This window comes from Vanessa cardui, chromosome 4 (genome assembly GCF_905220365.1).
Source record: "Vanessa cardui chromosome 4, ilVanCard2.1, whole genome shotgun sequence".
In the NCBI taxonomy this organism is placed as follows: Eukaryota; Metazoa; Arthropoda; class Insecta; order Lepidoptera; family Nymphalidae; genus Vanessa; species Vanessa cardui.
The window spans coordinates 6,535,105-6,560,078 of NC_061126.1; the positions used below are offsets into that span (position 1 = coordinate 6,535,105).

At 31.0% G+C, this 24,974-nt stretch overlaps 4 protein-coding genes across 8 annotated transcripts; 1 reads left to right on the top strand and 3 right to left on the bottom strand.

Moving 5' to 3' along the window:
- Positions 1-3,439: 3,439 nt before the first annotated feature.
- LOC124544420 (mitochondrial ornithine transporter 1) lies at positions 3,440-6,646 on the bottom strand. 2 transcript variants are annotated; one of them, XM_047122953.1, is made up of 7 exons: positions 6,439-6,646; positions 5,801-5,881; positions 5,465-5,709; positions 5,235-5,381; positions 4,549-4,681; positions 4,110-4,307; positions 3,440-4,023 (listed from the first exon to the last, which is right to left on the bottom strand). In XM_047122953.1, the coding sequence occupies exons 2-7, from the start codon at positions 5,868-5,870 to the stop codon at positions 3,902-3,904; spliced, it is 915 nt and encodes a 304-aa protein (XP_046978909.1). In that variant the 5' UTR covers positions 5,871-5,881; positions 6,439-6,646; the 3' UTR covers positions 3,440-3,901. The 2 variants fall into 2 exon arrangements, with proteins under 2 accessions (XP_046978909.1, XP_046978910.1); XM_047122954.1 differs by lacking the exon at positions 5,235-5,381 and having other exon boundaries at positions 6,439-6,640.
- Positions 6,647-8,039: 1,393 nt separating this feature from the next.
- LOC124543994 (histone-lysine N-methyltransferase Suv4-20) lies at positions 8,040-13,055 on the top strand. 2 transcript variants are annotated; one of them, XM_047122314.1, is made up of 3 exons: positions 8,040-8,513; positions 8,609-8,938; positions 9,016-13,055. In XM_047122314.1, exons 2-3 carry the CDS (start codon positions 8,618-8,620, stop codon positions 10,789-10,791), a joined length of 2,097 nt encoding a protein of 698 aa, XP_046978270.1. In that variant the 5' UTR covers positions 8,040-8,513; positions 8,609-8,617; the 3' UTR covers positions 10,792-13,055. The 2 variants fall into 2 exon arrangements, with proteins under 2 accessions (XP_046978270.1, XP_046978271.1); XM_047122315.1 differs by having other exon boundaries at positions 8,040-8,267.
- A 955-nt stretch (positions 13,056-14,010) lies between these two features.
- Positions 14,011-14,997, bottom strand: LOC124543996 (RING-box protein 1A). The gene is made up of 5 exons (XM_047122316.1): positions 14,767-14,997; positions 14,622-14,649; positions 14,363-14,484; positions 14,198-14,283; positions 14,011-14,122 (listed from the first exon to the last, which is right to left on the bottom strand). The coding sequence occupies exons 1-5, from the start codon at positions 14,857-14,859 to the stop codon at positions 14,110-14,112; spliced, it is 342 nt and encodes a 113-aa protein (XP_046978272.1). The 5' UTR covers positions 14,860-14,997; the 3' UTR covers positions 14,011-14,109.
- Positions 14,998-16,906: 1,909 nt separating this feature from the next.
- Positions 16,907-24,941, bottom strand: LOC124544473 (proton channel OtopLc-like). Of its 3 annotated transcripts, XM_047123044.1 has the most exons (12): positions 24,772-24,941; positions 24,251-24,379; positions 22,042-22,096; positions 21,664-21,777; positions 20,978-21,095; positions 20,817-20,904; positions 19,962-20,170; positions 18,672-19,106; positions 18,138-18,350; positions 17,810-18,033; positions 17,338-17,533; positions 16,907-17,091 (listed from the first exon to the last, which is right to left on the bottom strand). In XM_047123044.1, the coding sequence occupies exons 2-12, from the start codon at positions 24,372-24,374 to the stop codon at positions 16,909-16,911; spliced, it is 1,959 nt and encodes a 652-aa protein (XP_046979000.1). In that variant the 5' UTR covers positions 24,375-24,379; positions 24,772-24,941; the 3' UTR covers positions 16,907-16,908. The 3 variants fall into 3 exon arrangements, with proteins under 3 accessions (XP_046979000.1, XP_046979001.1, XP_046979002.1); XM_047123045.1 differs by lacking the exon at positions 22,042-22,096 and having other exon boundaries at positions 24,772-24,939; XM_047123046.1 differs by lacking the exons at positions 24,251-24,379; positions 24,772-24,941 and having other exon boundaries at positions 22,042-23,471.
- Positions 24,942-24,974: the final 33 nt, after the last annotated feature.

Sequence of the window (24,974 nt, forward strand, 5' to 3'; positions counted from 1 at the left end):
ATTGCGTTTTATCAATCAACATGAACGCTGACTTTGCTTCGAGACACCAAGTAGGTATGTATTTATATACCACCACGATGTTCGTTGGTCTGTAAATTGTCATTAGAATTATATTTTAAAATTAAAATTGACATATAACATATAATAACTCCATACAAAAAATTCAAATAATTTTATATATATTCCTATCTCAAAATACAAGCATTTTTGTGGAACAAATCGTTCGACACTCGTTATTTTTCCGACGCGTTCGATTAAAACCCACGCGATTGGGCCGCCAGTGCGAGCGCTACGACCATCATTTTCCTTTTTGCCTTTACGTGATTGGACCCCTGAAGAACCGCCATACTGGTAATAATATAGTATACAAATATGAACTAAAATTACTTAGTTACTGTGTAAATCTTGATCGCGTGGAATGGTGGAAAGAATGCTCGCAAAATTTTTCCCTTGAATCGCAATTCCGATCCTCTGGGCAAAAACGAACCAGCCTTCCTGTCACCAGCGGAGGCGAGGTGTTATACTTTTGATGAAGCTTTTTGCACAACTACTCCAAGGACCAAGCGTTTCGACAGCAAATGGCACATAAAAGTAATTTGATATAAGACATGAATATTTAGAACTTTTTTGCTACAGCTTTTTCTGCAGCGGCACCGGCTCTTAATTTTGTTTCTCGGACATGAGACGGGGCCAACGTCGCATAAAGCATCCTACAGAAGAACCCGTCCTCATTCCCAGGAAACCAATGTTAATCCACCAGGTCTTTTACCATCATCACGACTAATTCCACGAGGTGAGCCTCGTTAGAGCAGGAGCGTCGATATTGGCATGAGCCCTTTTTATTGTGTCATTAAGAGAACCGGCACAGTGGTTAGAACACGTGCATTATTAACCGATGATTTCGGGTTCAAACCCAGGCAAGCACTACTATATATAAGTGCTTAATTTGTGTTTATAATTCATCTCGTGCTCGGCGGTGAAGGAAAACATCGAGAGGAAACCTACATGTGTCTAATTTCAATGTAATTCTGCCACATGTGCATTCCACCAACCCGCATTGGAACAGCGTGGTGGAATATGTTCCAAGCCCTCTCCTTAATGGGAGAGGAGGCCATTAGCCCAGCAGTGGGAAATTTACAGGCTGTTACTTTAATTTAAGAGAATCGTGGCGGAAAAGCCTGCCTGAACTCCTTGGACAAAAGAAACCATGTAAACCGAAAGAGTCCACCTCCTTTCCGCTCGGGCATCTGTGCTCAGAGCACAGCATTCCCAGTCGGAGACCAACCGATATTCGGAAACATTCATATCTAAAAGTGTCCCAAGACTTTTATAGGGTAATTAATTCAACCAGTGACTTGACTCTTTAGATGATAACGCTAGAAGCTTGTTAAATTTTGTGTCAAACTGTGTAGTGTAGCGTGGACCAATGACGAATCCCAAAGTTTTTGTCTTAGGGATATCATCATTAGGGCACTTTACCTTCCAGGTCTCTTATCGCCTCAGTAATATTCATGATTTTGACTGATTTTGATTTTAGATTTCTTTTTTAGGGTTCCATAGGCTACTAGGAACCCTTATAGTTTCGTCATGTCTGTCCGTCTGTCTGTCCTGGCTCGTTCTCTGCCGTTTGAGAGATGTATACTGATAATACAAAAATTGGTTTTTAAAATTATCGAAAAATAATTATTTTATACCCCTATATATTTATATATATGTTTTAGACCCCTCCCATACAGCGAAAAGTTAATTTGAAAAAAAAATTCGACTTACCCCATCATGTGGGGTACTGTTAAAAAGGTATCTTTAAATGCAACAAAAATTGTCTTGAAACGATGTGGATCAAATCCCCAGTCTCGAGATATACTGATACAATTAGATTTAAAATAAAATAATACAGTTAAAATTAGAGCGCCATTATCTTTTGAAATACTATTAATAATAATTCTGAAAAAAAATAGTTAATAGTAAAAACATAGTTATTTTTATACAACTCAACGAACTTATGACGTGCAGTTGCACTAAATGGTAATGTATGGAAATAACTACCTACAAACTATGAAAATAAGTAGGAATGTTACATACCTACATACAGAAGTGGGCCAGGGTAGAAATAGAGATTACTAAATTTTCAGCTCATAGCCCATCTTATGGCTACGGAACCCTTTCATGTGCGTGTCCGATACGCTCTTGGCCGGTTTTTAGAGCTTTTTTAAGGATGGTGACTAATAATGACTTCTAATATCATATGTCCTAATATATTCGTCAATTTGAAACGTCGATTTGCTTTCTCGAGTGGAACTGATGCGATAATCTATACTCTATAGCGATGAATAGCGTCGAATGGCTTGATAGGGAGCTATTTCTATGGGTTGTATAAATCGGTAGTAATGGGTTTCATTTAATAGTGGTGGTAATGCAGGGTGATTGAGCCAGTGTAACTAGAGGCACAAGGGACATATCATCGTAGTTCCCAAGGTAGGTGGCGTAAGGAATTATTAATATTTCTAACAGCGCTAATGTCTATGGGCGTTGGTGACCACTTACCTTCAGGTGGACCACATGCTCGCTCGCCAACCAAAAGCATAAAAAAAAACGTAATGGTTATCATTCAACATTAGACAATTAGTTATATTATTGCATTTTAAGAATTAAAATAAACGACCACAAACCACAGTAAGAAAATATGATTATCCTATTTCCTTATATTAGAGCTGTTTGGTTCAAAAACTCAGTCACGATTAAATTTGTGACGTTCATATGTTATGAGTCTGATAATAATAGAAAATATAAACAACATAATCAAATATTTAATCAAAAAGTCTTATCGATGATTCATCATGTTATTATAAAACAAATTAATAACGACGAATAGAAAGAAGAATAAATAGTCCGGGAGTAATAACATACATAAGAGACAGTGAAGATTAAAGATATTAATACATTTGAAGTTCATGTTTATTCGAATCCTATAAAACAACAACAACAGCAGCCTGTAAATTCCCACTGCTGGGCTAAAGACCTCCTCTCCCTTTGAGGAGAAGGTTTGGAACATATTCCACCACGCTGTTCCAATGCGGGTGGTGGAATACACATGTGGCAGAATTTCTATGAAATTTGTCGCATGCAGGTTTCCTCACGATGTTTTCCTTCACCGCTGAACACGAGATGAATTATAAAGACAAATTAAGCACATGAATCAGCGGTGCTTGCCTGGGTTTGAACCCGCAATCATCGGTTAAGATGCACGCGTTCTAACCACTGGGCCATCTCGACTCTCTCGAATTCGAATCCTATCCGATGTAGATATATTCCAGTGCAGGTGCAGTGCATTCTAATTTTTGCATTTTTGAGGAAAAAAATCTTGGAGTTTCAAAAATTACCTAATTATATTTGGGTTTGTATTGGACTAAAAATTTAGGATCTTTTTTAAAAAAAAAAGAAAAAAATACACTTTTTATTTGTTATTGTCTTTTTTTAGATTAGCATTTAATAATCACAAAATATAAACCGCTAGAAGTGCGATTTATATCCTCCCTCTTTTGTTTGTGTTGCTTGATTACAATATTATAAGACTTGTCTAAGTTTAAATACCACAATGGCTTTATTTAAATTTGCGCATTACTTAATAACAAAACACAATAATCAATAATGCGACGCAAATTAAATGAAACCGAAGCAAAAACTATCAATACGATTACGTTTATATTAGAAGATAATACGCCAATTAATGATCAGGGATTTAATGTTTATCATATTTCAACCTTGAATGATTAACTTTATCTTATTTGTTTGAATAAGAAATAAGGGCAACACATGTATTTAAAATGCCACTTAAAGATATAACAATTAATTTATTATTATACTGTAAAGAAAATATTATATGTAGTTTTTAGCCTCGTACTCAATCACCAAAGGACTGATGCATAAACTTCTTTGAATATTCATATACGACGAATAGAACTGCAGTCGCCGGTATTGTTCTTACTAGGGTTGGCTTGAGGCCGTTGTAAAGCGCCAGCACTCCTGATTTAAACAAGCGAACAATTTAATAGTGAATTAAATTATAGTGTTAAATTTTAAAAAGTTGTTTAGAAGAGTAAATAACAAACCTTCTTTTTTAATTATATCCATACCAACAGTGAGGAATTTCTGACTTTTGTTTGATATTTGTATTCTTGATTTTATAACATCAGATGGAAATATAACTGTCCACAATACTAATCCTCCAACAGCACCAGCTATCATAGTCTTTACGAAACCTATTTCATCCTTTGATTGACCGGGTTTGGCTAATAATTCTCTTGTACCTGAAAATTTTAATGGATACATAAGCATATAATTCTTATAGAAAAGATTCTTATTAAATTGAGAATTAAATAATTTCACTATCTTTTCTAGATGTAAAGGTAGTAACAGCAGTACTCTACTGCATTTATATGTAATGTAAGTAGTATTTGTATATATAATAGGCTAATAATGTGTAATGATAAGAGAAATTATAAGTTGAATTTTCTATATACATGTACATAATAAAAAAACATGACATACCTTCATATCCACCAAAGAAGAAAAAGTAACCTGGCATTTCCCTCATGATTGTTGGTACCAGTCCTCGGAATAAACCTTGTATTCCATATTGTTTAAATATTTGTTGAGTCAACTGTAGTGGAGTTATCTTCACCTAAAAGAGAAATAAAATTTAATAAACTATGGTATGGTGGGTAAGGTTTTCATTACTATTAATTGAAAATGAAATGTATAAAAAAATACAAATTAATCTTCAGCTTTTAAAAAAAACCATAAACACATGGTTAATATTGTTTTTAAATAATCATAACATTGAATTTTTGATTATATTTTTTACTATTAAAGGGTAAAATCGAGTTGTGGGTATTTTTGATGCCTTTAATAATATAATTGCAAACAAAAAGCATTATATATTTTATATCTACTATTTTCATGTAGTAAATTAGATAGAACAAAATGAATGATTAATTTTTATCTATTATAAGCTCATGTAGGATGATGCAATACAAGATGATTCTTATTAGTTGTAACATCTAAATTACTTTGGCATTACAACATTATATATTTTATTATTTTAAACAAATGAAATATATTAATTTTATTCAAACAAGATGGTTTAAAAATAAAATATAATATGGTTATATTGCTCAAAATTCAATTATTAATGAAATATATTTAATGAAATACCCAAAGGAGAGTCATCATACAGCTGTTTGTGAGCCTTGGATGTTAACTTCTCTCATTGCCTGCAGTTGACACTTAATTAATTCTGTTGGACACAATGTGAAAGATGAGAAAAAAGCAGCCAGGAATCCCGCCGATGCATTGCCCACCATTGAAAGTTCCTCAACACTCTGGAACAGCATATGTCACATAACTATTTTATTCATCCATCTACATGTAAATAATTTATAATAGAAAATTTAAATATTTGTACCTCAGTTCCTATCACATTACACACAAACTTTTGACAATATCCATAGGCTGCAAATAATACAGAATTCTCGGCAACATTTGCCATAATTGCAGGTGTTGTGCCTGCATACAGCCCTCTGATTATACCATCATTATGGAGTGTTTGTTTAAGGCAATGAAACATTCCCTTGTAAAGATGAGGAAATGTTTGCATCTTTACTTTCACTGTGTCCAGAGGTTGCCCGACATACACAACTGCTATCCCACCTGTTACATAATATTTTATTTATAAATATAAGAATAAGAAATGTATAATAACCAATATTGATATTACTTTGTTGCAATATTATTTCATTACCCAGTGATCCAGCTGTGAAGTCTATTAAGCCACTTTTTAAATTTCCTTTTGATCCTGTTGAATGAGCCATGTTGACTTAAGCTAAAATGTGAAATTAAATTAAAGATTTTTACCAAAATATGGTACATTGCCATTTTTATAATAATAATTTATAAATATTTTAAATATTTCATATTTTAATTTATTTTTTAAATTCGAAAAGCTTGTAAAATTGTGATTGAAAGTAAAGTTTTTATAATTTTATTTATTCTTTTGTAACAATGTATTTTATTAACATAAGAATTAACAACATTAAATGCTTAAATATATTATTTTGTATGATGTAATATTTAACAATATTATTCTTTAACCATAATAACTAATAAGAGCATTTATAACAAATCTTATAATATTTATTGACCGAATTAAATAATATTTAGTCACCAATGTGAAAAACTCATATTAAACTCTTTCACTTAAAGCTCTGATTGATTTATAAATAATTTTATTGGTACAGTAAGAAATTAGTAAAACAATAAAACCAATATTATCATACATTATAACTATTACACTTACATTACAATTATTTCATAAATTTTCGATAAAGTTAAGGAGGTTAATTGTAACTAAAGATAAGATTTTACAATGTGTGTACTTACTGTTATTTTGGACTTGGAAAACAAGGAACGTCCAAAATGCGAGTATTTCAATGCAAACAGAAGCTGATTTATTATAATTTATAAATTTAAATTAATATTTTTGTAATCAATTTGTTTATAATTTCGTCTATTCGCACGGTAATTTAATCAAAATGAATACGGTCCGAGCAGACTGCCGACTACACACAAGTACGTTAGTTACTTGACTAGTTGACTGATCAACTATCAAGTGATCACTGGACACTGACATCACTGATGAGTGATGATATCTGAATTGTCTGATTCTTATTACGTTTGGCATTTACTATACTCTATGATACCGTAATAGTTCTCTTATGTTGGCGGGGAGATCAATTATTTATATATATTTTTTATAATCCAACTGTTCGTTAACTGATTTTCATAATTCAATCGGCTATTATTAGCTCCTTTTAATTATCACTAGCGACCCGCCCCGGCTTTGCACGGATGCAATACTGATACTAAATATACTACAGAAGTTGTTTATTTACGATATTACCTTACTAATTATTGGTGTTCCTTTACTGTATAGTCCATGTATTATATACAAAAACCTTCCTCTCGAATTACTAATTAAAATAAAAACCGCATCAAAATCCATTGCGTAGTTTTAAAGATTAAAGCTTACATAAGGATGAATAATATATAAATATATTATATATTGCGCTGGGTTGACTATCCGCATTCACTTGTATCACATAAAATGCTTAATTAACGCTACTCTGTTAAATAGCTCTAAACCACACATTAGATTTTTTTTTTATAATAATTCATTGTCAGGTTTGCGGTTTGACTATAGCAGCACCTTATTCTTAATCTGCAAACAAATTGCTTCGGAATGCAAATTGTCTCGGATGGTAAGCTGAGAGCTAGACTAAGGAAAGGAAATAGGAATAATTTCTAAAGCTTTCTTTCTCAAGTGTCTCTCTTAAATTATATTTTCACAAAACATTTAATATTAGTTTTTAAATTTATCGGATGCCAATACATTTTGTTACCATTAATTTGATTGTCATAACTCTCAAATTTAGTTTGTATCAATTGCTTTATATCAAAAAGGGAAAGGATTTTTTACAACATTAAAAATATTGTGAATATAATCGCTCATTTTCTGTAACAGATATGCAACTGAAAATCTAGGAGTGACTGTTACCACACAATAAAAATTAAAGTGTCAAATAGGTAAGTATATTTTAAGTTACAATATTTCTTTTTTCATTAAATGTGTCAGCATGTTACGTATTAGTTAAGGGGCAAAGACTAAATTATAAAATTATAATTTAAAAATTTCTTTTCAATAATAATGGTAACTTTATCCTACCATCGTCGGTAAATGTATAATGTATATGTATATACATATTTGCATTTGTGAAGAATGCAACAAATTCAATTTAATTATATAAACTTGTTTTGATTGGAAGACTTTAAGACAGGTATAATATTTAAATATGAATAATTTAATTTTAAAACTTGAAAAGTAAAAAAATAATTTTAGTTTAAACAAGATTTAATGTTAATCTAGTAGAAAATACAGCTACGACTCAATCTTTATAAATGCTATCTGTATGAATGAAGTGCAAGAAAACATGGTTGTTTTTCAGCGTTCCTTTGAGTTTTTGAACATTATCTATATATTATTAATTTAATAATCATGAATTAATAATGAATTAATTAACGCAAATATTAACTTAATTTTTTTGTTATGAATGAATTATACGAATAACCTAGAGTTTTATTTTAAGAAGTGTTAAGATAGTAGAGTTGTTATTTAAAAAAAACATGAATTTTAAGGACTTTCAATAATTTAAGTAAGTGTCCGTAATTGTAGAATGTATACCTTATACATATCATCAAAATTACATTACGATTATGTGATTGTTAAAGAGAAAACGGGAGAAATTTTTTGACGTGTCGCTTTTTTAAGTTTCGTGTTCGTCCGCCATATTTGTCCTTTTATAAATTTAGTGTTTCGGTTTGGATCTAATGCTTCGTTTCCTTACATGATAATTAATTTGCAGCTATGAATAAATTTATCTGATTTAAAAACCAGACAGGCAAGTTATTGTAGAGTTTAGCAAAAGGAACTAATTTGTCGTTTTTAACACAGTTATATTGTGCCAACTACAACAGTCGCGTCTTTGTTTTCTAGGTGTTCAGGATGGTTGTTGGATCCGCAACTTATCCAGGGAGGCAAGTGCTCCACAAAATGCAGCCAATGGGCATGACACCTCGCGAATTGTCTGAATACGATGACCTAGCTACGGCACTTATTGTGGATCCTTATCTTGGAATTACTACACACAAAATGAATATTCGCTACAGGCCTTTAAAAACAAATAAGGAAGAACTAAGAAACATTATCAAAGAATTTATTCAAACTCAAGATTACAATAAAGCTTACACAAAACTTGCCAATGGGGAATGGATGCCTCGACATTTTAGCAAAAACAAACATCAACAAAATAAATTAAGAGAACATGTTAGTTATTTATTATTGCATATTAATTTTAGCTATTTACCCGTTAAATCGTTTACATTTTACTTTTTTTTTTTCAGATATATCGTTATCTTCGAGTATTTGATAAAAAAGCTGGTTTTGTGATAGAGCCTTGTTATAGATATTCACTCGAAGATCGTGTAGGAGCTAAGATTTCAACAACAAAAAAATTTTTTAAACATGAAAGGATTGACTTTTTGGTAGGGTGTATTGCTGAAATGACAGAAGAAGAAGAAAAGCAGTTGCTGCACCCAGGAAAGAATGACTTTTCTGTAATGTATAGCTGTAGAAAAAATTGTGCTCAGTTATGGCTAGGGCCTGCTGCTTATATAAATCACGATTGTAGGCCTACTTGTACATTCGAAGCTACCGATCGTGGTAAGGCCTTTGTTCGTGTATTGAGAGACATTGAGATTGGTGAAGAAATAACTTGTTTTTATGGAGAAGATTTTTTTGGTAATGGAAACTGTTACTGTGAATGTGAAACTTGTGAAAGAAGAGGCAAAGGAGCATTTTCTGTGCAAAATGAGCATAATGATGAGCAAGCTACGAGATACAGATTTAGAGAAACTGACAATAGAATAAATAGAACAAAAGCAAAGCAAACACAGAAATCTAGTTGCAAAAATTCAGAAAAAACTCGAATAAGCAATCGACAAGTTTCTAATATAATATCTCCACTCAGTATGAAAGAAATGAAACAAAAAGGTTTGACAAAGTATGATGCAGAACTGTTAATAGCTCAAGGGTGTATTGCTGATGTTGTTGATGGAGGTGTTAGTAAAGAAGCTCAAGGTAGTCGAGAATCCTCTGCTTCAAGCCGTGGTGAACGTTTACGTAGAAGAACAGATAGTGGACGTGCATTGAATGGCAGTACCACAACCGCTGCTAATCAGAGTCGAGCCACACAGTCTCGTCGATGTAGTATTACTAGTTCACGTAGTAGTCGTGATTCTCACTCTGGTATAGTTTTAAGAAGTCATAAACGTCTTACTGAAGCTTGTACTCAATCAACTTGTTCAAAGTTTAGAAATTTAAAAACAAGTTCTGAAAGCAAAACTGGAGTTACTGAAAATATATTCAAAACTGAACCTGATCAAACTAGTATAGAAATAAATAATTTGTCTCTGGAAGGTAAACCTGTTCATGAACCTCAAAAAGAATACTGTGAATCCGAGTCACAGCTGGTTACTTGTAGTGAATTAGAAATATTAAATACAGAGAATACTTGTGATATGAAAGAATCTCTGCAGCAGAATATTGAAATGCCTTCATTAGTTAAAACAGGTACATCTGAAATGCAGAATTGTAATGCTAAAGAACATGCTGTAGAAAATATTAAATGTATGAGTGACAACACATGTGTAAAAAGCGAAATATGTGATTTTAGAGAAAATGTTAATCCAAGTGAGTCGAAAGATAGTAAAATGAGTAATAAGCATCATAAAGGTGAAACTTCTAATCGAACAGAAGAAACGAAAAAAGAATCAGAGTCTGGACCTCCATGGCTGGCAGATAATTCAAATAAAAGTAGTGAATGTCCCTGCACACCACCACGCAGGGGCTTGAAATTGACTCTCCGTGTGAAGCGAAGCCCGGTGGTTGAAGAAGTTTTGGAATGTGGAGGTACTGTAGAAGCTCCAGAATATGAAGTTTTAAGATTAGAAGGCGTGGATCCCGAAACTGCCAGGCGACTGAAAAAAAGACGTAGATCGAAAGAGCGGCATCGCAAACATAGCCCTATCCGTCCCCTGCCTCCTATGAAACGCTTAAGATTAATTTTTGGTAATGAAAGTCGCACTATCGACTTGCCCTCTGCCATTTCGGCAGACTGACAGCCACATTATTCTTGTGGTTATGTTTCCACCGTTAATATTCAATTATTAGTTTAATTATTGTCACTGACTAGGATTATTTTTATCTAGTATTTATTTTGTGACGTAAAGTTTGAATTGATTGAAGTATTGTGATAGCTAACAAATTGTTTTAATTGAGGAGTCATTGAAAATATTTATTAAAAAATTAAGTGTTATTTCATTAGCACAGTCACAAAAACAGAAGTGGCTAAATTGAAGGAGTCCATAGAGAAATTATGACACAATATGCTAGATTTGTATTATTTCTACTGGATCTATACACATAAATACTTTTATCAACTAGATTATTATGATGAAAGAATAATGTTTTGTAAACAGTACCCTTTAACACTTATATTGAAATTTACTTTCACTTGGCCAACATAAACAATTTTTTTTTCTGTGGACTATTATTGTTAGCATTGTTCACTTTTTTAGTTTATATCATTTAACAAAAAACACAGTTCTGTATTTTCTTTTATCTATTCGACGGCTTATACACTTACTAATAGAATTGTGGATTTTGCCTATTTCTATACATGGCCTGCCAAGTTATTTAGCTGCCTCAGCTTGGCCGGTCGTGGGTTGAGTATGGCTAGTATAACATGATCCTGAATGTTATTTATTCAGTATACTTGTTTAGGTTTGAAATTATCTAAGATATTTAGGATGTGTATATTGTTAATATGTATAGTTAAAATTGACAAGAATTCAGTGAATATTGAGCTATAAAATTAAGGATCAAAAGTACTGCCGGAATTACCCTTATTATGTAATTTATATTAACTAAATTTTACAGTTATGCTAGTCTTAAACATAATTATGGAATCAGGTAAAAAGCTTTAACATTGACCCCCCTCCCCCTTCCTATTACAAAAACATTTCAAAATTGTGTACAAGAATAACAATTTCATTAGTATGCAGCAGTCTTATAAATTGTTAAAAAAACTGAGTTTTACCCAATGGATTATGAATTTATATAATATACTATTTTTTTAAATGCCACGGTATAGTCACTTTACATATATTTCATTTATGTTGCTTTTTATTTTCATGTGTAATTCCGGCCTAATAAAATTTACAGATGTTGAAAACTGTAAATGATGCGCATAGGAAGTCATTTAAATAGGATGTATTGTGACTTCATTATTCTAATTTGATTTAATAATTTTTGGACTGTATTGTGAAGAATCTGTCTGTTTTTAAATTTCTATTCAGGACTATATTTTCAGAAATTCGATACGTTTATAAAATTTTCCTTTAATTAAGTCCAGAGTGGCCTTGATTAATTTTTGTTCTCAGCCAAAGCTAAAAATATACTTAAATATAAGATAGTAGATATAACATTTGTTTAAAATGACCTCCAGTTTATTAAATGGATTAAAAAGTGGTTTATAGCATTTCTTACTTTTTAAAAAATGGATTGAATATCTAACATGGGTATGTACTTTAAAATTGTGTAGCAACGGTATTTGAGTTGTAAATATAATAAAACGAATAATATACCACCTACTTTTAAGCTTAACATTTACATGACAACATTTCTTTATATTGTTATTATTGTAATTGCCAAAACTGACACAACCTCAACTCGTCTAAAAATCGAGATTTTAACACTCATATTCATATATTATAACAATGGAACTTATAGATATGGTACATACATTCCATTATTGGTAAAATTAAGGCACGTTTGACTCTGTTTTTTATTGTATGTGTCCTAATTATTACTTTAAAATGTGAAATAAGGGCAATATTGTTAAGATTAAATGCATTGTTTTTAATAGTTAAATTCCGATTTCATTCATGATGTATGCTTAAATAATTAGCAATACTATTTCACATTAAAAAGTGATTAACTTTTCATAAGAGTATTGCTAAATCACATAGACCTAGTAATCCTTGTATTGGTAGTAAGAATAAAAAATATGTGGATAGACTAAACCACATTGAAAAATAGAAAAGTGTAAATGTATTAAGTATATTGCTACCTTTGATCGTGATGTCAATTTCAAAAATAATAATGCGCATCATTTACTAATACCTTGTAAAAACAATTTGGTGATGTATTTATGTAAAATAAACATACTTATCTGCTAGTAAGAAAACTAGCTTTTGTGATATTCCAAGATGGAATAGTATATGTAAAAATCCAGGTTAGATGAAATAATTGCATCTTGTTATCAAATTAGCTATTATGGAATATTTTCATTTAATTATGATAATAAAATGCCTCGACTCTTTTCTTTTGCTTTATTTTGAAATTACTGTATTGGTATATTCTTCATATTGTTTTAAAGAAATTCTTTGGAAAATTTCAGTCACTAGTAATATAATATGGTATTAAAAAAATCACTACTGTTTGATTAGTAGTAGATACAGCCTAATGCCTATCGCAAGGCTGAGACTATTTGAGAAGTTATGGAGCTTGTATTACCACATTGCTCAACTGTAGGATACCCATATGGATTTTAATCCGCAAAGGCAGGAGGGACTTGAAATGCAAACTCTAATGATACTATCAGTGGTGCGGATACAAATCCGCAATTGGTAAGGTTTACGTGGTTGAAATACTGCCTTATTTTGGCTTGATAATATGAGAAATTCAATATTACTTTTTTAATTTTAGGGTTCTATGAAAATATTTGTTACTTATTTGTGACACAAATAATGGTCATATTTTATTTTTCTTTTATTCTAATTTCCTCTTGGTTTAGGGTCACAACCATTTCTTCAATTTCACTCAGAGGTCTGTTAAAATATACAAAGTAAGAAATTGGATACGAATATTTAGGGAAAGTTCTTTTACCGAATATATTGACGAAATATATGGATAGTATAATAACGCCATTGATTGATATACACCTTGTCAGATTGTCACTTTTTTTAAGACAATACTCTTGACTGACACAATTTTCCTAAATATTTCATTCACATTGGTTACCTACCTTTTGTCAGAATAATATATATTTTGTGTCTATATATTATTTAAAATTATTTGGGAAATTGTCAAAATTGGAATTGTAAATGTACATTTATTCTAAACAAAAATTGAGCAATAGAAAGTCTGGGTCTGCAAATTTTTTCTATCAAAAATAAACATGTTTTTAGTTTCATTTTTACTATTTTTAGTTACCATATTTATATTACATTATAATTATTACAATTTGAAATATTTGCCAAATCAATACCAAAACAAAAATTGCAGGAAATTTATTGAAAAACTTATTTTGTAAGACATTAATTTGCTCATTAGATTCAAAGGTAGCACAGTCTTCAGCAACGGAGAATCTGGTTTTAATGTCCATATCTGAAAAAAAAAGTCAAATATTATTTCACAATTAATTAAAATAATATGAATAAAATCAATTAAATATATACATACTTTTGGAACTCCCACTCCCTATTATCTAGAGGGCATACTTGTCGAGTTTTAAGCCATCGAGAGATACAATGAAAATGGAATGCATGCTGAAAATTAATAAATGTTTTATTTCAAATTAATATGAAATGTTAAAGAATTTTGAAGCTTGCTATTTTAAAAACTTACATTACACACTCCCCAAGCTACTGTGCATTCTTCACTTGTAGCAGAAGCCTGATTAGCTTGGCATTCTATGCATAAATCCATTATGTGATTTCGGCAAATGGCACAATTGTCGACAACAATATCTAAAAATATGTAAAATTGATTTATTGGATTTAAGAATGTTAAAATGTTATACTGATGAGATTTCAAAATTAAATTCATTTCAATTGAAAAATATTTGAGTTGCTCAATAAGGTTATAAATTTAGTTTATATCTTACCCCATGCCCATAATGCCACAGCATTCCACTGAAAAAAAAAGAAAACATTCTAACATTCACTTAAATCAAGATAACCATACGATGTCTTTACTTATTAAAAAAACAATGGAAGGCATCACAGTGAGTAAGCGCTAACGAATGTTACCTTTTTGACTTCAAATCTTTTTTTGTCACCTTTACCACTACTAGAAGAAGCCATTTCTACTTCTTCTTCGTCAACATCCATAGCTGAAGCCATTTTTTTTAGAAATACCTTATTTTATAATAACAAATTTATCTTAAACTGCAATTTTATTGGTTCAATTTTGCAGTTGATTGTAGATTGGTTGACAGTTGACTGTTTAGTGTTACTCGAGACACTTGACATTCTTGACAAGTAATCATTTTTAAATGTCAAAGCATTTTATTATAATAGGCAACGGTGCGTTCTAATGTATAAAAATAAGTAGTTCAAATCTTGGTTTCGAGTTTTTAACAATAAAAAAAAGGTTTTTTTATGTGATTCATCTTATCATTGTTTTTGTTTCTTTTCATTAATTAAAGTTGAAGTTTGAGAATACTTAATAATTCGATTTTTGCTTTAAGAAAGAAATGATTATAAGAAAATAAATGAAAACAAAAAATAAAGGTCTAGAATTTTTTGAATTTATAATTTTATCCAATGTCTTTGAAAATTTATAGTTTTTACAAGCTATTTTTGCTTTTTTGCTCAACATTCCTTGTCGACACTTTCTTAGGCTTACAAAAAACACCATATCATTAAATCATTAAATAAATCCATAAGATTTATTATGTTTCCACATAGACCCATTCTGACGACATTATTTGAGAAGTGGTTTTTATTCTGCAGACCATAAACAGCATCGCGTCAAACACATTATATAGCTGTAAAGTTAGTAAATTTACACATTATTCATGTTTTAAGTTGTAATCTAACGAGTGGGCGCAATATAATTATTATATTTTACATCGAATCTAATTGATAAAATGGAAAGAGTAATTACTGAAAAGACTCTTAGAAGATTTTCACAAAAAATCATTCACTTTAAGATAAGAATCGTTGCGTTAAAGTTTAACTTATGATAAAAACATACATTGGACTGAAACCTAAAAAGGTATACATAATTAATAAACAACATTAAAATTTTATAAATTATTTTCACAAAAGTTCAGTGCAAATAAACAAAATAACTTTTGAGTTATTAAAAGTATTATCTGTTTGTTTTGTTTAGAGATTACCGAATTAGCACTACGAAAAGCTATTGACTGTTAAAAGTCCTATTATGACCAATCATGCAATCAAAATATTGCAAATTCATTTCTTGGATGACGATCCTAATGAGTAAGCTAATTTAAACAAAATGATTTGAAAATTTGAATGAATTATTTGAATGACGTCAAGTTTCCGACTCCGAAAAATCAATAAATCTTTCTTGGGGCAAGGTATCCGTTTCTATAATAAAATTCCGCAGACATTTTTAACTCTGCCGTTTCGTACATTCAAATCGTTTGTTAAAAAATACTTTGGTAAAAAAGGCATATTATTCGATACAAGATTTTGTAGATAATAAAAAAAGCGTGGAATTAATACCTGTTGACTTCCAGGCAAGATACATAACATACATATATAATTATATTTAACTAACATGATTGTATCTTTTAAATGTTGAAAAAGGGTACCTACTGAGTTTCTTGCCGCTTCTTCTCGGTAGAATCTACTTTCCGAACCGGAGGTAGCTTCACTTAATAGGCTATTTGACAATGCGAAAAATAAATCGTGAATTATTGTAATCAGGGTATATTATGAGTTTAAAAATGGTTATTTACTAACGAAACTTGAAAATAATAATTAATTTATTCAAAAATCAATAGATAAAAATGTATTTTTGCAAACGATTGTTCACGTGACACAAAACGCTCTTGATTGGCCGGGCTTATGATGAAGTCATTTTCTTGTAAACCTTGCTTTTCTACTATATATACCACAGATTAAAATACAGCAAAGTGACGTCACCGACTCCATTGCAGCGCCATATTGTCCAAGTATCGTTTTCGCGCGTTATTTAAATATAGAATTTTTAATATGATATTTTTCGGCAAATATGTACTAGAAATAAAAAAATCAACTTGTACTGGGTCCCTTAACCTCTACTAAATAATATAAAATGGATTTTAAAAACCAGTCAAATAGCCTATTGTTAAATGACGATTCAAAAGTGCTTGTAAAAGCGCACTTGAATAAAGTTTATTTTGATTTTGATTAACAAGAAAAAAAAAACAACATCAATTATGCCACATGATAATTTTTTAATTCAATTTCATCACTGACTGTATTACACTCTTTTTTTCTTTTGTAAGAGTTCTTCCATATTTCGTAAAAACACACTGTTGCTTGAAATCTGTAGCACACTAAGAGTGGCACAGAGACATGAGTTATGAGAGTCCAGGCCCAAACGCCGTAAAATTCCATCTGAAAAAAATGGCACAGTTATATATTTTATTAATCGGCCTTATTTTTAAGATAGAAACAGTATGGTATTTTAAACTGTGTTACGTTATTTTTAGAAAGAGAACACTTGTAACTACTTTCTTTACATCCAAATCTAACTCGTGGATGTTTCAAATTTATATATTCGCTATTTAATTTATTGTAGGTCGAACTCATTCAGGTTCGGTGTGTAACCGAATTTTTAATAAAATATATTTAAGTCAACACCTGTAAAGGATGAAACTCAGCTCGTGCATTCTTCACACGGTTGAGAAGCCAGAGTGCAAAGTTACCAACGAGTAGGAACGTAACAAGTTGTCGCCCTGGACGCTCCTCGCTTCTTACGCAACGTCTTGACCAAGCATCCAATATAAGTAAAGTTTGGCATGAGCTTTGTATTACGGCAAACAGTGGAGCTATTATCCTGTTATACAAAAATAATTATAAGTTAAAAAACTTTGATTTTCTAATTTTGAAAAGACTTATCAAATAATTAACGGAGTTGTAAAGCCTTTTAGATACATGTTTTGACAAGTTGTAAATTATAGAAGTGAGCCGAGAAAACACATTAGTTTTAAACATTTGTTAACATCGACATGGGTTCCAAGTATTCGGGTATACTTGACTACCTCTACTAAAATTATGACATTTAACGGGACATTAAATAAAAAATAAATGAAATAAACAGATATGATACAACCTAGTTGCGCGCCTTTCCTCTGAAAACCGTTGTATTAGAAAACTAGCCCCAATGATTTGGAAGAGATAATACAAGTACACTCCGCACTGTGTGACGAGTAGTAGCGCATGTTCTAATGGCATCGAAGTCGTAGCTAGACGTAATGTAAGCGCACGCATTCGCTGCATGCATGCTCCTGATCCCAATATCATGAATATGAATAACAACGTCTCCCAAATGTTAATCTAAAATATAAAATATAATAGACTAAATAGGTTTACTTAAAGTTTAAAGTTATCACGTAGTTATAATAATAAAAATGAAATTTCTAAATGGCTCGATAAAATACCTGGAGTAAGGCGAGTTCAACATGTTTCTGTTTTTGAAAGAGACCGTTAAATAGCATTAAGCTGACGATGGTTCCAGCAAGCACCGCCACTCCCATAAATAGTCCTTTGTGAGCGCTGCCGCAGTCCACGGAAAAATGATTGTTGGATTTCACTTTGCCATAACACTGTTTTTCATCGAGTTTTCTATTTGAGTTATTAGAGCTTAAAGTTTTCTGAAAAAATAGTAGGTATGTCTTGAGGTCGTCGTTTTTGAAACAATATACATATACTGTGACTATGTAGTCAATTTTATGTGAATATATTATATACCTATATGTTTAAAAGGAAACGATTTTAAATAACCAATCAAAAAGTAAATGATACTCTGCCTCTCTGCTCTGGTTCAAAACCTTCAAATGGATACGGCAAATACTTATAATGGATATATGATAAATAAATTGTTCAATCCATTATCTTATTCAACCGTCTAAACTGTACAAAATAAATACAACAACATTTTTGAGAAATAAATAATATAAATAAAAATGATTTACCGATCCTGGTACAGTGCAAATATCGTTCCATATAACCACTATTATTATGGAACACAGTAGGCTATATTCAACCCCGCAAGGTCTCAAATAAGGATTCATGGTTCTAATTAAAGGTGTTATCATGTCCGAGACGTTACAGCTCCACGCTTCTATCCTAGCCGTTAAGTTTGCATGAAAGACTTCCTTGTGACCTGTGAAATTTTCATTTCCATAGGCCTCGAGAGACGTGTTATTTAAAATGTTGTCGGTCAACACTAATTTTGCAGGTCCACTTATATTTGTATATCTTAAAATAGCTGGTTGGTTATATGCCATTGCTACGATGTCATCTCTCGTTTCTTGTATAACGACGTTAAGCCATTCGCATACGTTAGTAGCTATGAGATGCATCAAACCAAATCGATCTAATACGACGCCGCGCATTGGATCTAATAACTAAAAATAATATTTCATTCTATTATTTATTGAATCATGTGAATAAGATTAGGTAAATTAGAACCATACTTAAAGTAAATATAGGAATTCAGTTAAGTTATCATAAATATTATATAGTATTTATACATAATATCTTGAGTGCATCAGTAGATACTTTTGAGAAACTTGGTATGTCGATAACATTTAATTAAGGAATTTTGTAAGGAGGACACTTTTTGTAAAATATTTTATTTTATGCTACTATATGCGAGAAGAGTCGAGATGGCCCAGTGGTTAGTGGAACGCGTGCATCTTAACCGATGATTGCGGGTTCACCCAGGCAATCACCGCTGATTCATGAGCTTAATTTGTCTTTATAATTCATCTCGTGCTCAGCGGTGAAGGAAAACATCGTGAGGAAACCTGCATGTGACAAATTTCATAGAAATTCTGCCACATGTGTATTCCACCAACCCGCATTGGAACAGCGTGGAATATCTTCCAAAACCTTCTCCTAAAGGGAGAGGAGGCCTTTAGCCCAGCAGTGGGAATTTACAGGATGTTGTTGTTGTTGTTGTTGTACTATATGCGTAGTTTAAGCATTAAAAATTTATTAGATTAGTTTAGTAGTGGTCATTGAGTCTTATATCGAATATGTACATATTTGTAATACATCTTGACGTCGTTTTTGAAGGAAAACATCATAAAACAACCTCGGATAAAGTTGTGACATATCTTTATGCACCAATCCGCAGTGGGGCAGTGATGCAAAGTAAGTTCCAAGCTTTTTCCTTCACAAGGGTGGAGATCTTTGTCATGAGAAAAGCAGTTTATGCAATCATATTAGATAATATAATATATATTACTATTACTCACGTCTGTGTAGGAAAAAATGAAAATCGTCTGAGCAACCATAAAAAGTATCCTAAGTGCTGGCTTTAAAGCTACTATAACCAACTGACAATCGCCTGACAGGTCGAAATATTCGCCAAATTGTAAGCATGAGTAAATAATAGAACCAACACCAAACCCAGCCACTCCCATGTGCAGGTAGAAACTACCGTATCGTATCCGCTTTGTGTTTTCTGAAATATATTAAATAAGTTATCAACAAACGGAAATATTAAAATGATTTTTTTTTTGTAATGCGTAATTGTACTTAAATTTAAATCTACATAATTTGAATACTACTTATTGCGTTTCAGTGCTTTAAAACCTGTATGGTAATATTATTTAATACTTACAATATAATACTTAAATTCTGAGCGAAGAAAATTGATAAATAATAATTAAATAACATTTTGACAATATTAACTCATTCAATACAATTTCCTTTTTTCTCTATAAGCAGTAACTCTACATATCTTTAATGTTATAATTATAGTAATCAATGTCTCTTATAACTTCTTGTAATTTCACAATCTTCATTAATTGTGATTTTTCGAATTTGTTCTTGCTAAATAGTTCTGCTGAGTTTAATTGCCCACTAATGCTAGATTCTTATATTTTACGAACTGTTGGGGTTAATCAGTAACAGTTCATAAAATATTTATTGATAGTTATCAAGTTACGAGTTAGCAATTGATTTTTTTCATTGTAGTGACGCTTTTAACGGCACGTAACGCAAATTACTTCTTGTAAATAAATGTACCATCCGAATCCATAATCTAAATAATTTATTTACATATTACGAACGATATTTATCACAAGAAGTGTTGTTTTATTACTCACCGTTCTTTTTTATTTTTGTTATACGAAGATGATAGAAAGTGTAGGCAAGGAATAACATGCTGACTACGTATAAGTACATTGTAAATACCTGGAATGATAATAAAATGTAAAAAAATCTTTAAATTGAATTAACCCAATAAATATATATTAAAGTCACTCACGTCTGATGTAACATTTGTGTAGATTTCATTTTGTATTGTGCTGGTCACAGGTAATGCTAGTCCTAATACTATTAATAATTTTGCATAAAACGCTGAGAGAACTACTGTCATTGATTCACTGAAACAATGTGATATATTGAACTAATTAATGTAATTGCCTAAAACAGAAGGCACGGGAATTAGTTTATTACGGATTATACAAATTATAATGGACGAGCAGGTATTGAAGTTTTACTATGAGATATCATATTAATTATGGATTTAATTTATCTCATAAATTGAATAAATTAAAACTTAGCGATATTTACAAAAATATTCGTTTTTGTTACTAAGTTATAAGAAAAATCGTCCTAAATGAACCGACCCTCTTCTTGTTAATATTATAATTGGGTTTAAATAAGACAAAAAAAAAAAAATACAATACAATATTTTTTTATTGTATACTTGAAACTGCTAATAAAAAATATATGAGATTAATGCTCCCTTTTTGTATTTCTAGATACTTATAGTGATCATTTAAATCAACATAGCTATTGCATAATATTATTTATAGTATAGGTAGGTACTAGATAAGTGCTAAATATGCCATGTTGATAATCACATTAGCGAATCTTAACAATATGTTATCAAAAGTTTGCCAGTGCCGTGGATAAAAAATTGACGAAATTAAAGTAAGATATACTCACTCGCCGTGTGAAAGCTGTTTTGGTCGAGAAGGCACGGATATCCGGTCAACACTTGAACTCGTACTGCAAGGTAACACCACGCTTAAACGCGGCAGTGAATAGGGTGGGTGTTCACTGAAATATATACAAACAAAAACCAATCATTCCATACAATACTAGGCGTAAACGTGGAAATACAATTAACTAATTGACAATATTAAACTTTTTAACTCTATAAATAATATCTATGTAAACCTCTTTCAACAAAAAAAACATTCTAATATTAAATTTTTAGAATAAATAAGGTATCTATATAAAATTACAAATCGAGTTGTTTTTTATTTTTGCTAGCGCTTATCGACTAATAGTGAGTTTAATGAAGCGCTTCGTCGGACTCACCTTTCATCCTCAGGCACAGAGAGCAGCGGCTCCGACCTCTCACGCCAATCCTTTACTGCATTTTGATTGGATTTCTCTTTATTTTTAGACATCGTTTAACTTTAACCCAATATTTTTATTTTAAAGGTTTCATTTACTTGCTTTAGAAACTTTGGAAAAGTAAAAATCAATAGACGTATTTTGAAATATTGATAAATCTCTCGTTTTAAAAACATATAAAAATCGTTACACATTGATGTTAAATCTCCCAGTGATAATGATGAACTGTATCGAGGAGGTGTTATGATGACGACAGTCCATACACGTACATACGTCGGTATGTAAATAATTAGTAATTGGTCATAATTTGTAATAAGGTTACTAAGTGATTATTGTTGACAGTCGAAATACTTTTTAAATCTACGAGTATGTCATTAAAGGGAATATATTTTATGACGAGTGTAAATAAAAACAAAAATCATTAAATCCATATCATTTGGGATATTATTTATCATACCTGTTGGGATATTTAGTAATTGTACCTTTATAACTACAAATTTAGTTTTTTTAATATAACGCAGTGAATAGTTATCTTTCTTTGATATGTCTTAATTTGAAGATGAAACGTATTCTCAATATACTTAACTTAATTTTAAACAGCTTATTTTATAAGCTTGCTCGTATTAAAATATATTTATTAAAAGTTTTAAGCGATATTAATTGCACTTTATATGCATTGGTTTGTAGGAAGATGTCCTTACGGCTAAATAATTAGCACTGTGGTGTCACTTTCAGACGGCCCTCCTAACGAGGAACATTCGCCCCTTCCCCCGCTTCTTATCTTCAACACTACGCGATTAATTAGACGTCTACCTCTAAGCAATTCTTTGACCTATCCCTTGATCTATCTTTACTGGCTTAATTTAAGACGTAAAAGAAATATCTTGACATAAAATAATAATTAATAAATAATAATCTATGGTGCTTTTGTGTGAAATATATATTGAAGTTATATATAGGTATACCTGTCGTTTTAGTGGTAAATGTCTGCGTTAGGTGCTAAGGTAATTGTATTTTTTTTTGTAATTTTAATCTTGTTGAAATTACGTGTATATACCTCTTTTATCAAATGTTTATGTTTTTAATATTAGTCTCTCGAATGTTTGAATATTTTATTTAAATAACATTGAAGGGTCCTTTAGCAAGCTCTGTGGTTAATCAAAACAAGATATGACTGAATTTTATACGATACCTTCCGGTTTTCTCACTGTCGAACGAGTTAGTAATAAACACAAATTAAGCACATGAACATTAATTACTGTCCCAGATTTGAATCTGTGACCTTCACTTAAATTATTTTAGATAAGATTTTCAGCCTCATCTCGAAGATTATCTTTAAATTTGCAGATAATTAAAACTAAATTTCTTAATCTAAGTATCTACTAATGATATTATTATTGTTATTTTTTTAAGAGATGTATAATATTTAACCTGACCTGACCTCCAAAATATTTGATTAAAAATTATCTTTTGCAACATCACATATTACTACGATAAATTAAAATTATTAAGTATAAAATTTAAATGATTTGCAAATTCGTTATAATAATTATACATTAATATATAATACAATGCAGTTACGTTTACATTTATTTAAGCATTTGATTGGTTGTACGTATGAATGTAATTACAACTCCGATTAAAAAAAAACCTAGCGTTACTTTTATTCATAAACTTGTGTAATATTTGTTTGTAATAATGTTTGTAGTAACAAACTACAAACATTATTACCTTTATTATCATGGTAGCATTACGTAACGAGGGTGAAATCGCGCGAAACAGCTAGATAGATAGATAGTGGAAATCGTAGTAACAGTTTATGTAGTTAAATAATTTGCCGTGATTTTATGGTATATATGTATGACAAAAGTTGATCAAGTAGTTTTGTGTCTGGGCTCTACATTTTTTAAGGGTCCATTTACGGAAACAAATATTTTTGAAAGTAAAGATACCATTGCGTTTCGATTCAATATGATATACATACACACAAAGGCCTGCGTACTGTATTTTGTTCAGGAACATTCAGGTTATTACTTTCTAAAGATTATATGTAAATTATTATTTTACATATTCTAATCGGCAAAATCAGACGCTACGGGTGTAAATATATGGAAGATAATATGAATATATTTTTTTCTCAATTAAGTTATTGATTCAATAAGCTACAAACCGTCCGTATCGGATTTTCCTTTCCAGACTAGTGCTCGTCTGCCGATGAGGATGGTAATGGTGATGCGGCCCGTGCTCGTAATACGACGGCGTAGATGCTGGCTGTTTACAGCTTCTTTCGTCATTTTCCCTTTGAGTTGTGTAAAAAAAAAAGCTATATCAATTATACTTATCTAAATATCTTAAGACAATTAGTCTGTTTGTTGCTTTTTCACGGCCAAACCATTGAAACGAATTTGAAAAAAAATGTTATAAAACAAGCTTGGATTGTATGATCAACTAAAGTGCGAACGGAGCCGTGGGCGATAATTAGCATTAAAAAAATGAGAAATATACCAACATACGTTTTAAAACATTATACTTTTTCATCATCACTTTTAGAAAGCGGCTATGGGCGTATCAGTCTGTGTTTGTTTGTGTTTGTAATCCTTCATCGTTAATAGCTGCGGTTACGCTCTACGCCTGCTATAAGGTTTTTATCTTTGTTTTACTTTAATCACGATTTAACGAAGGTTTACTCACCTTTCTTCTGCTATTAAATGCTCCATTAAGTTATTATATTATTATACGTATTAGCACAACATCGTAGGATCACGTGGGTGTTGTACAGAAGATATTTTTGTTTCTGAGCTGCATTTTCAGTTCAAAGCACCGAAAGTGATATTTGTATCTTGAATATTTAAGATCAGTATATCCCTCTTATCTTTTCGAGGTTTAGGTGTTTT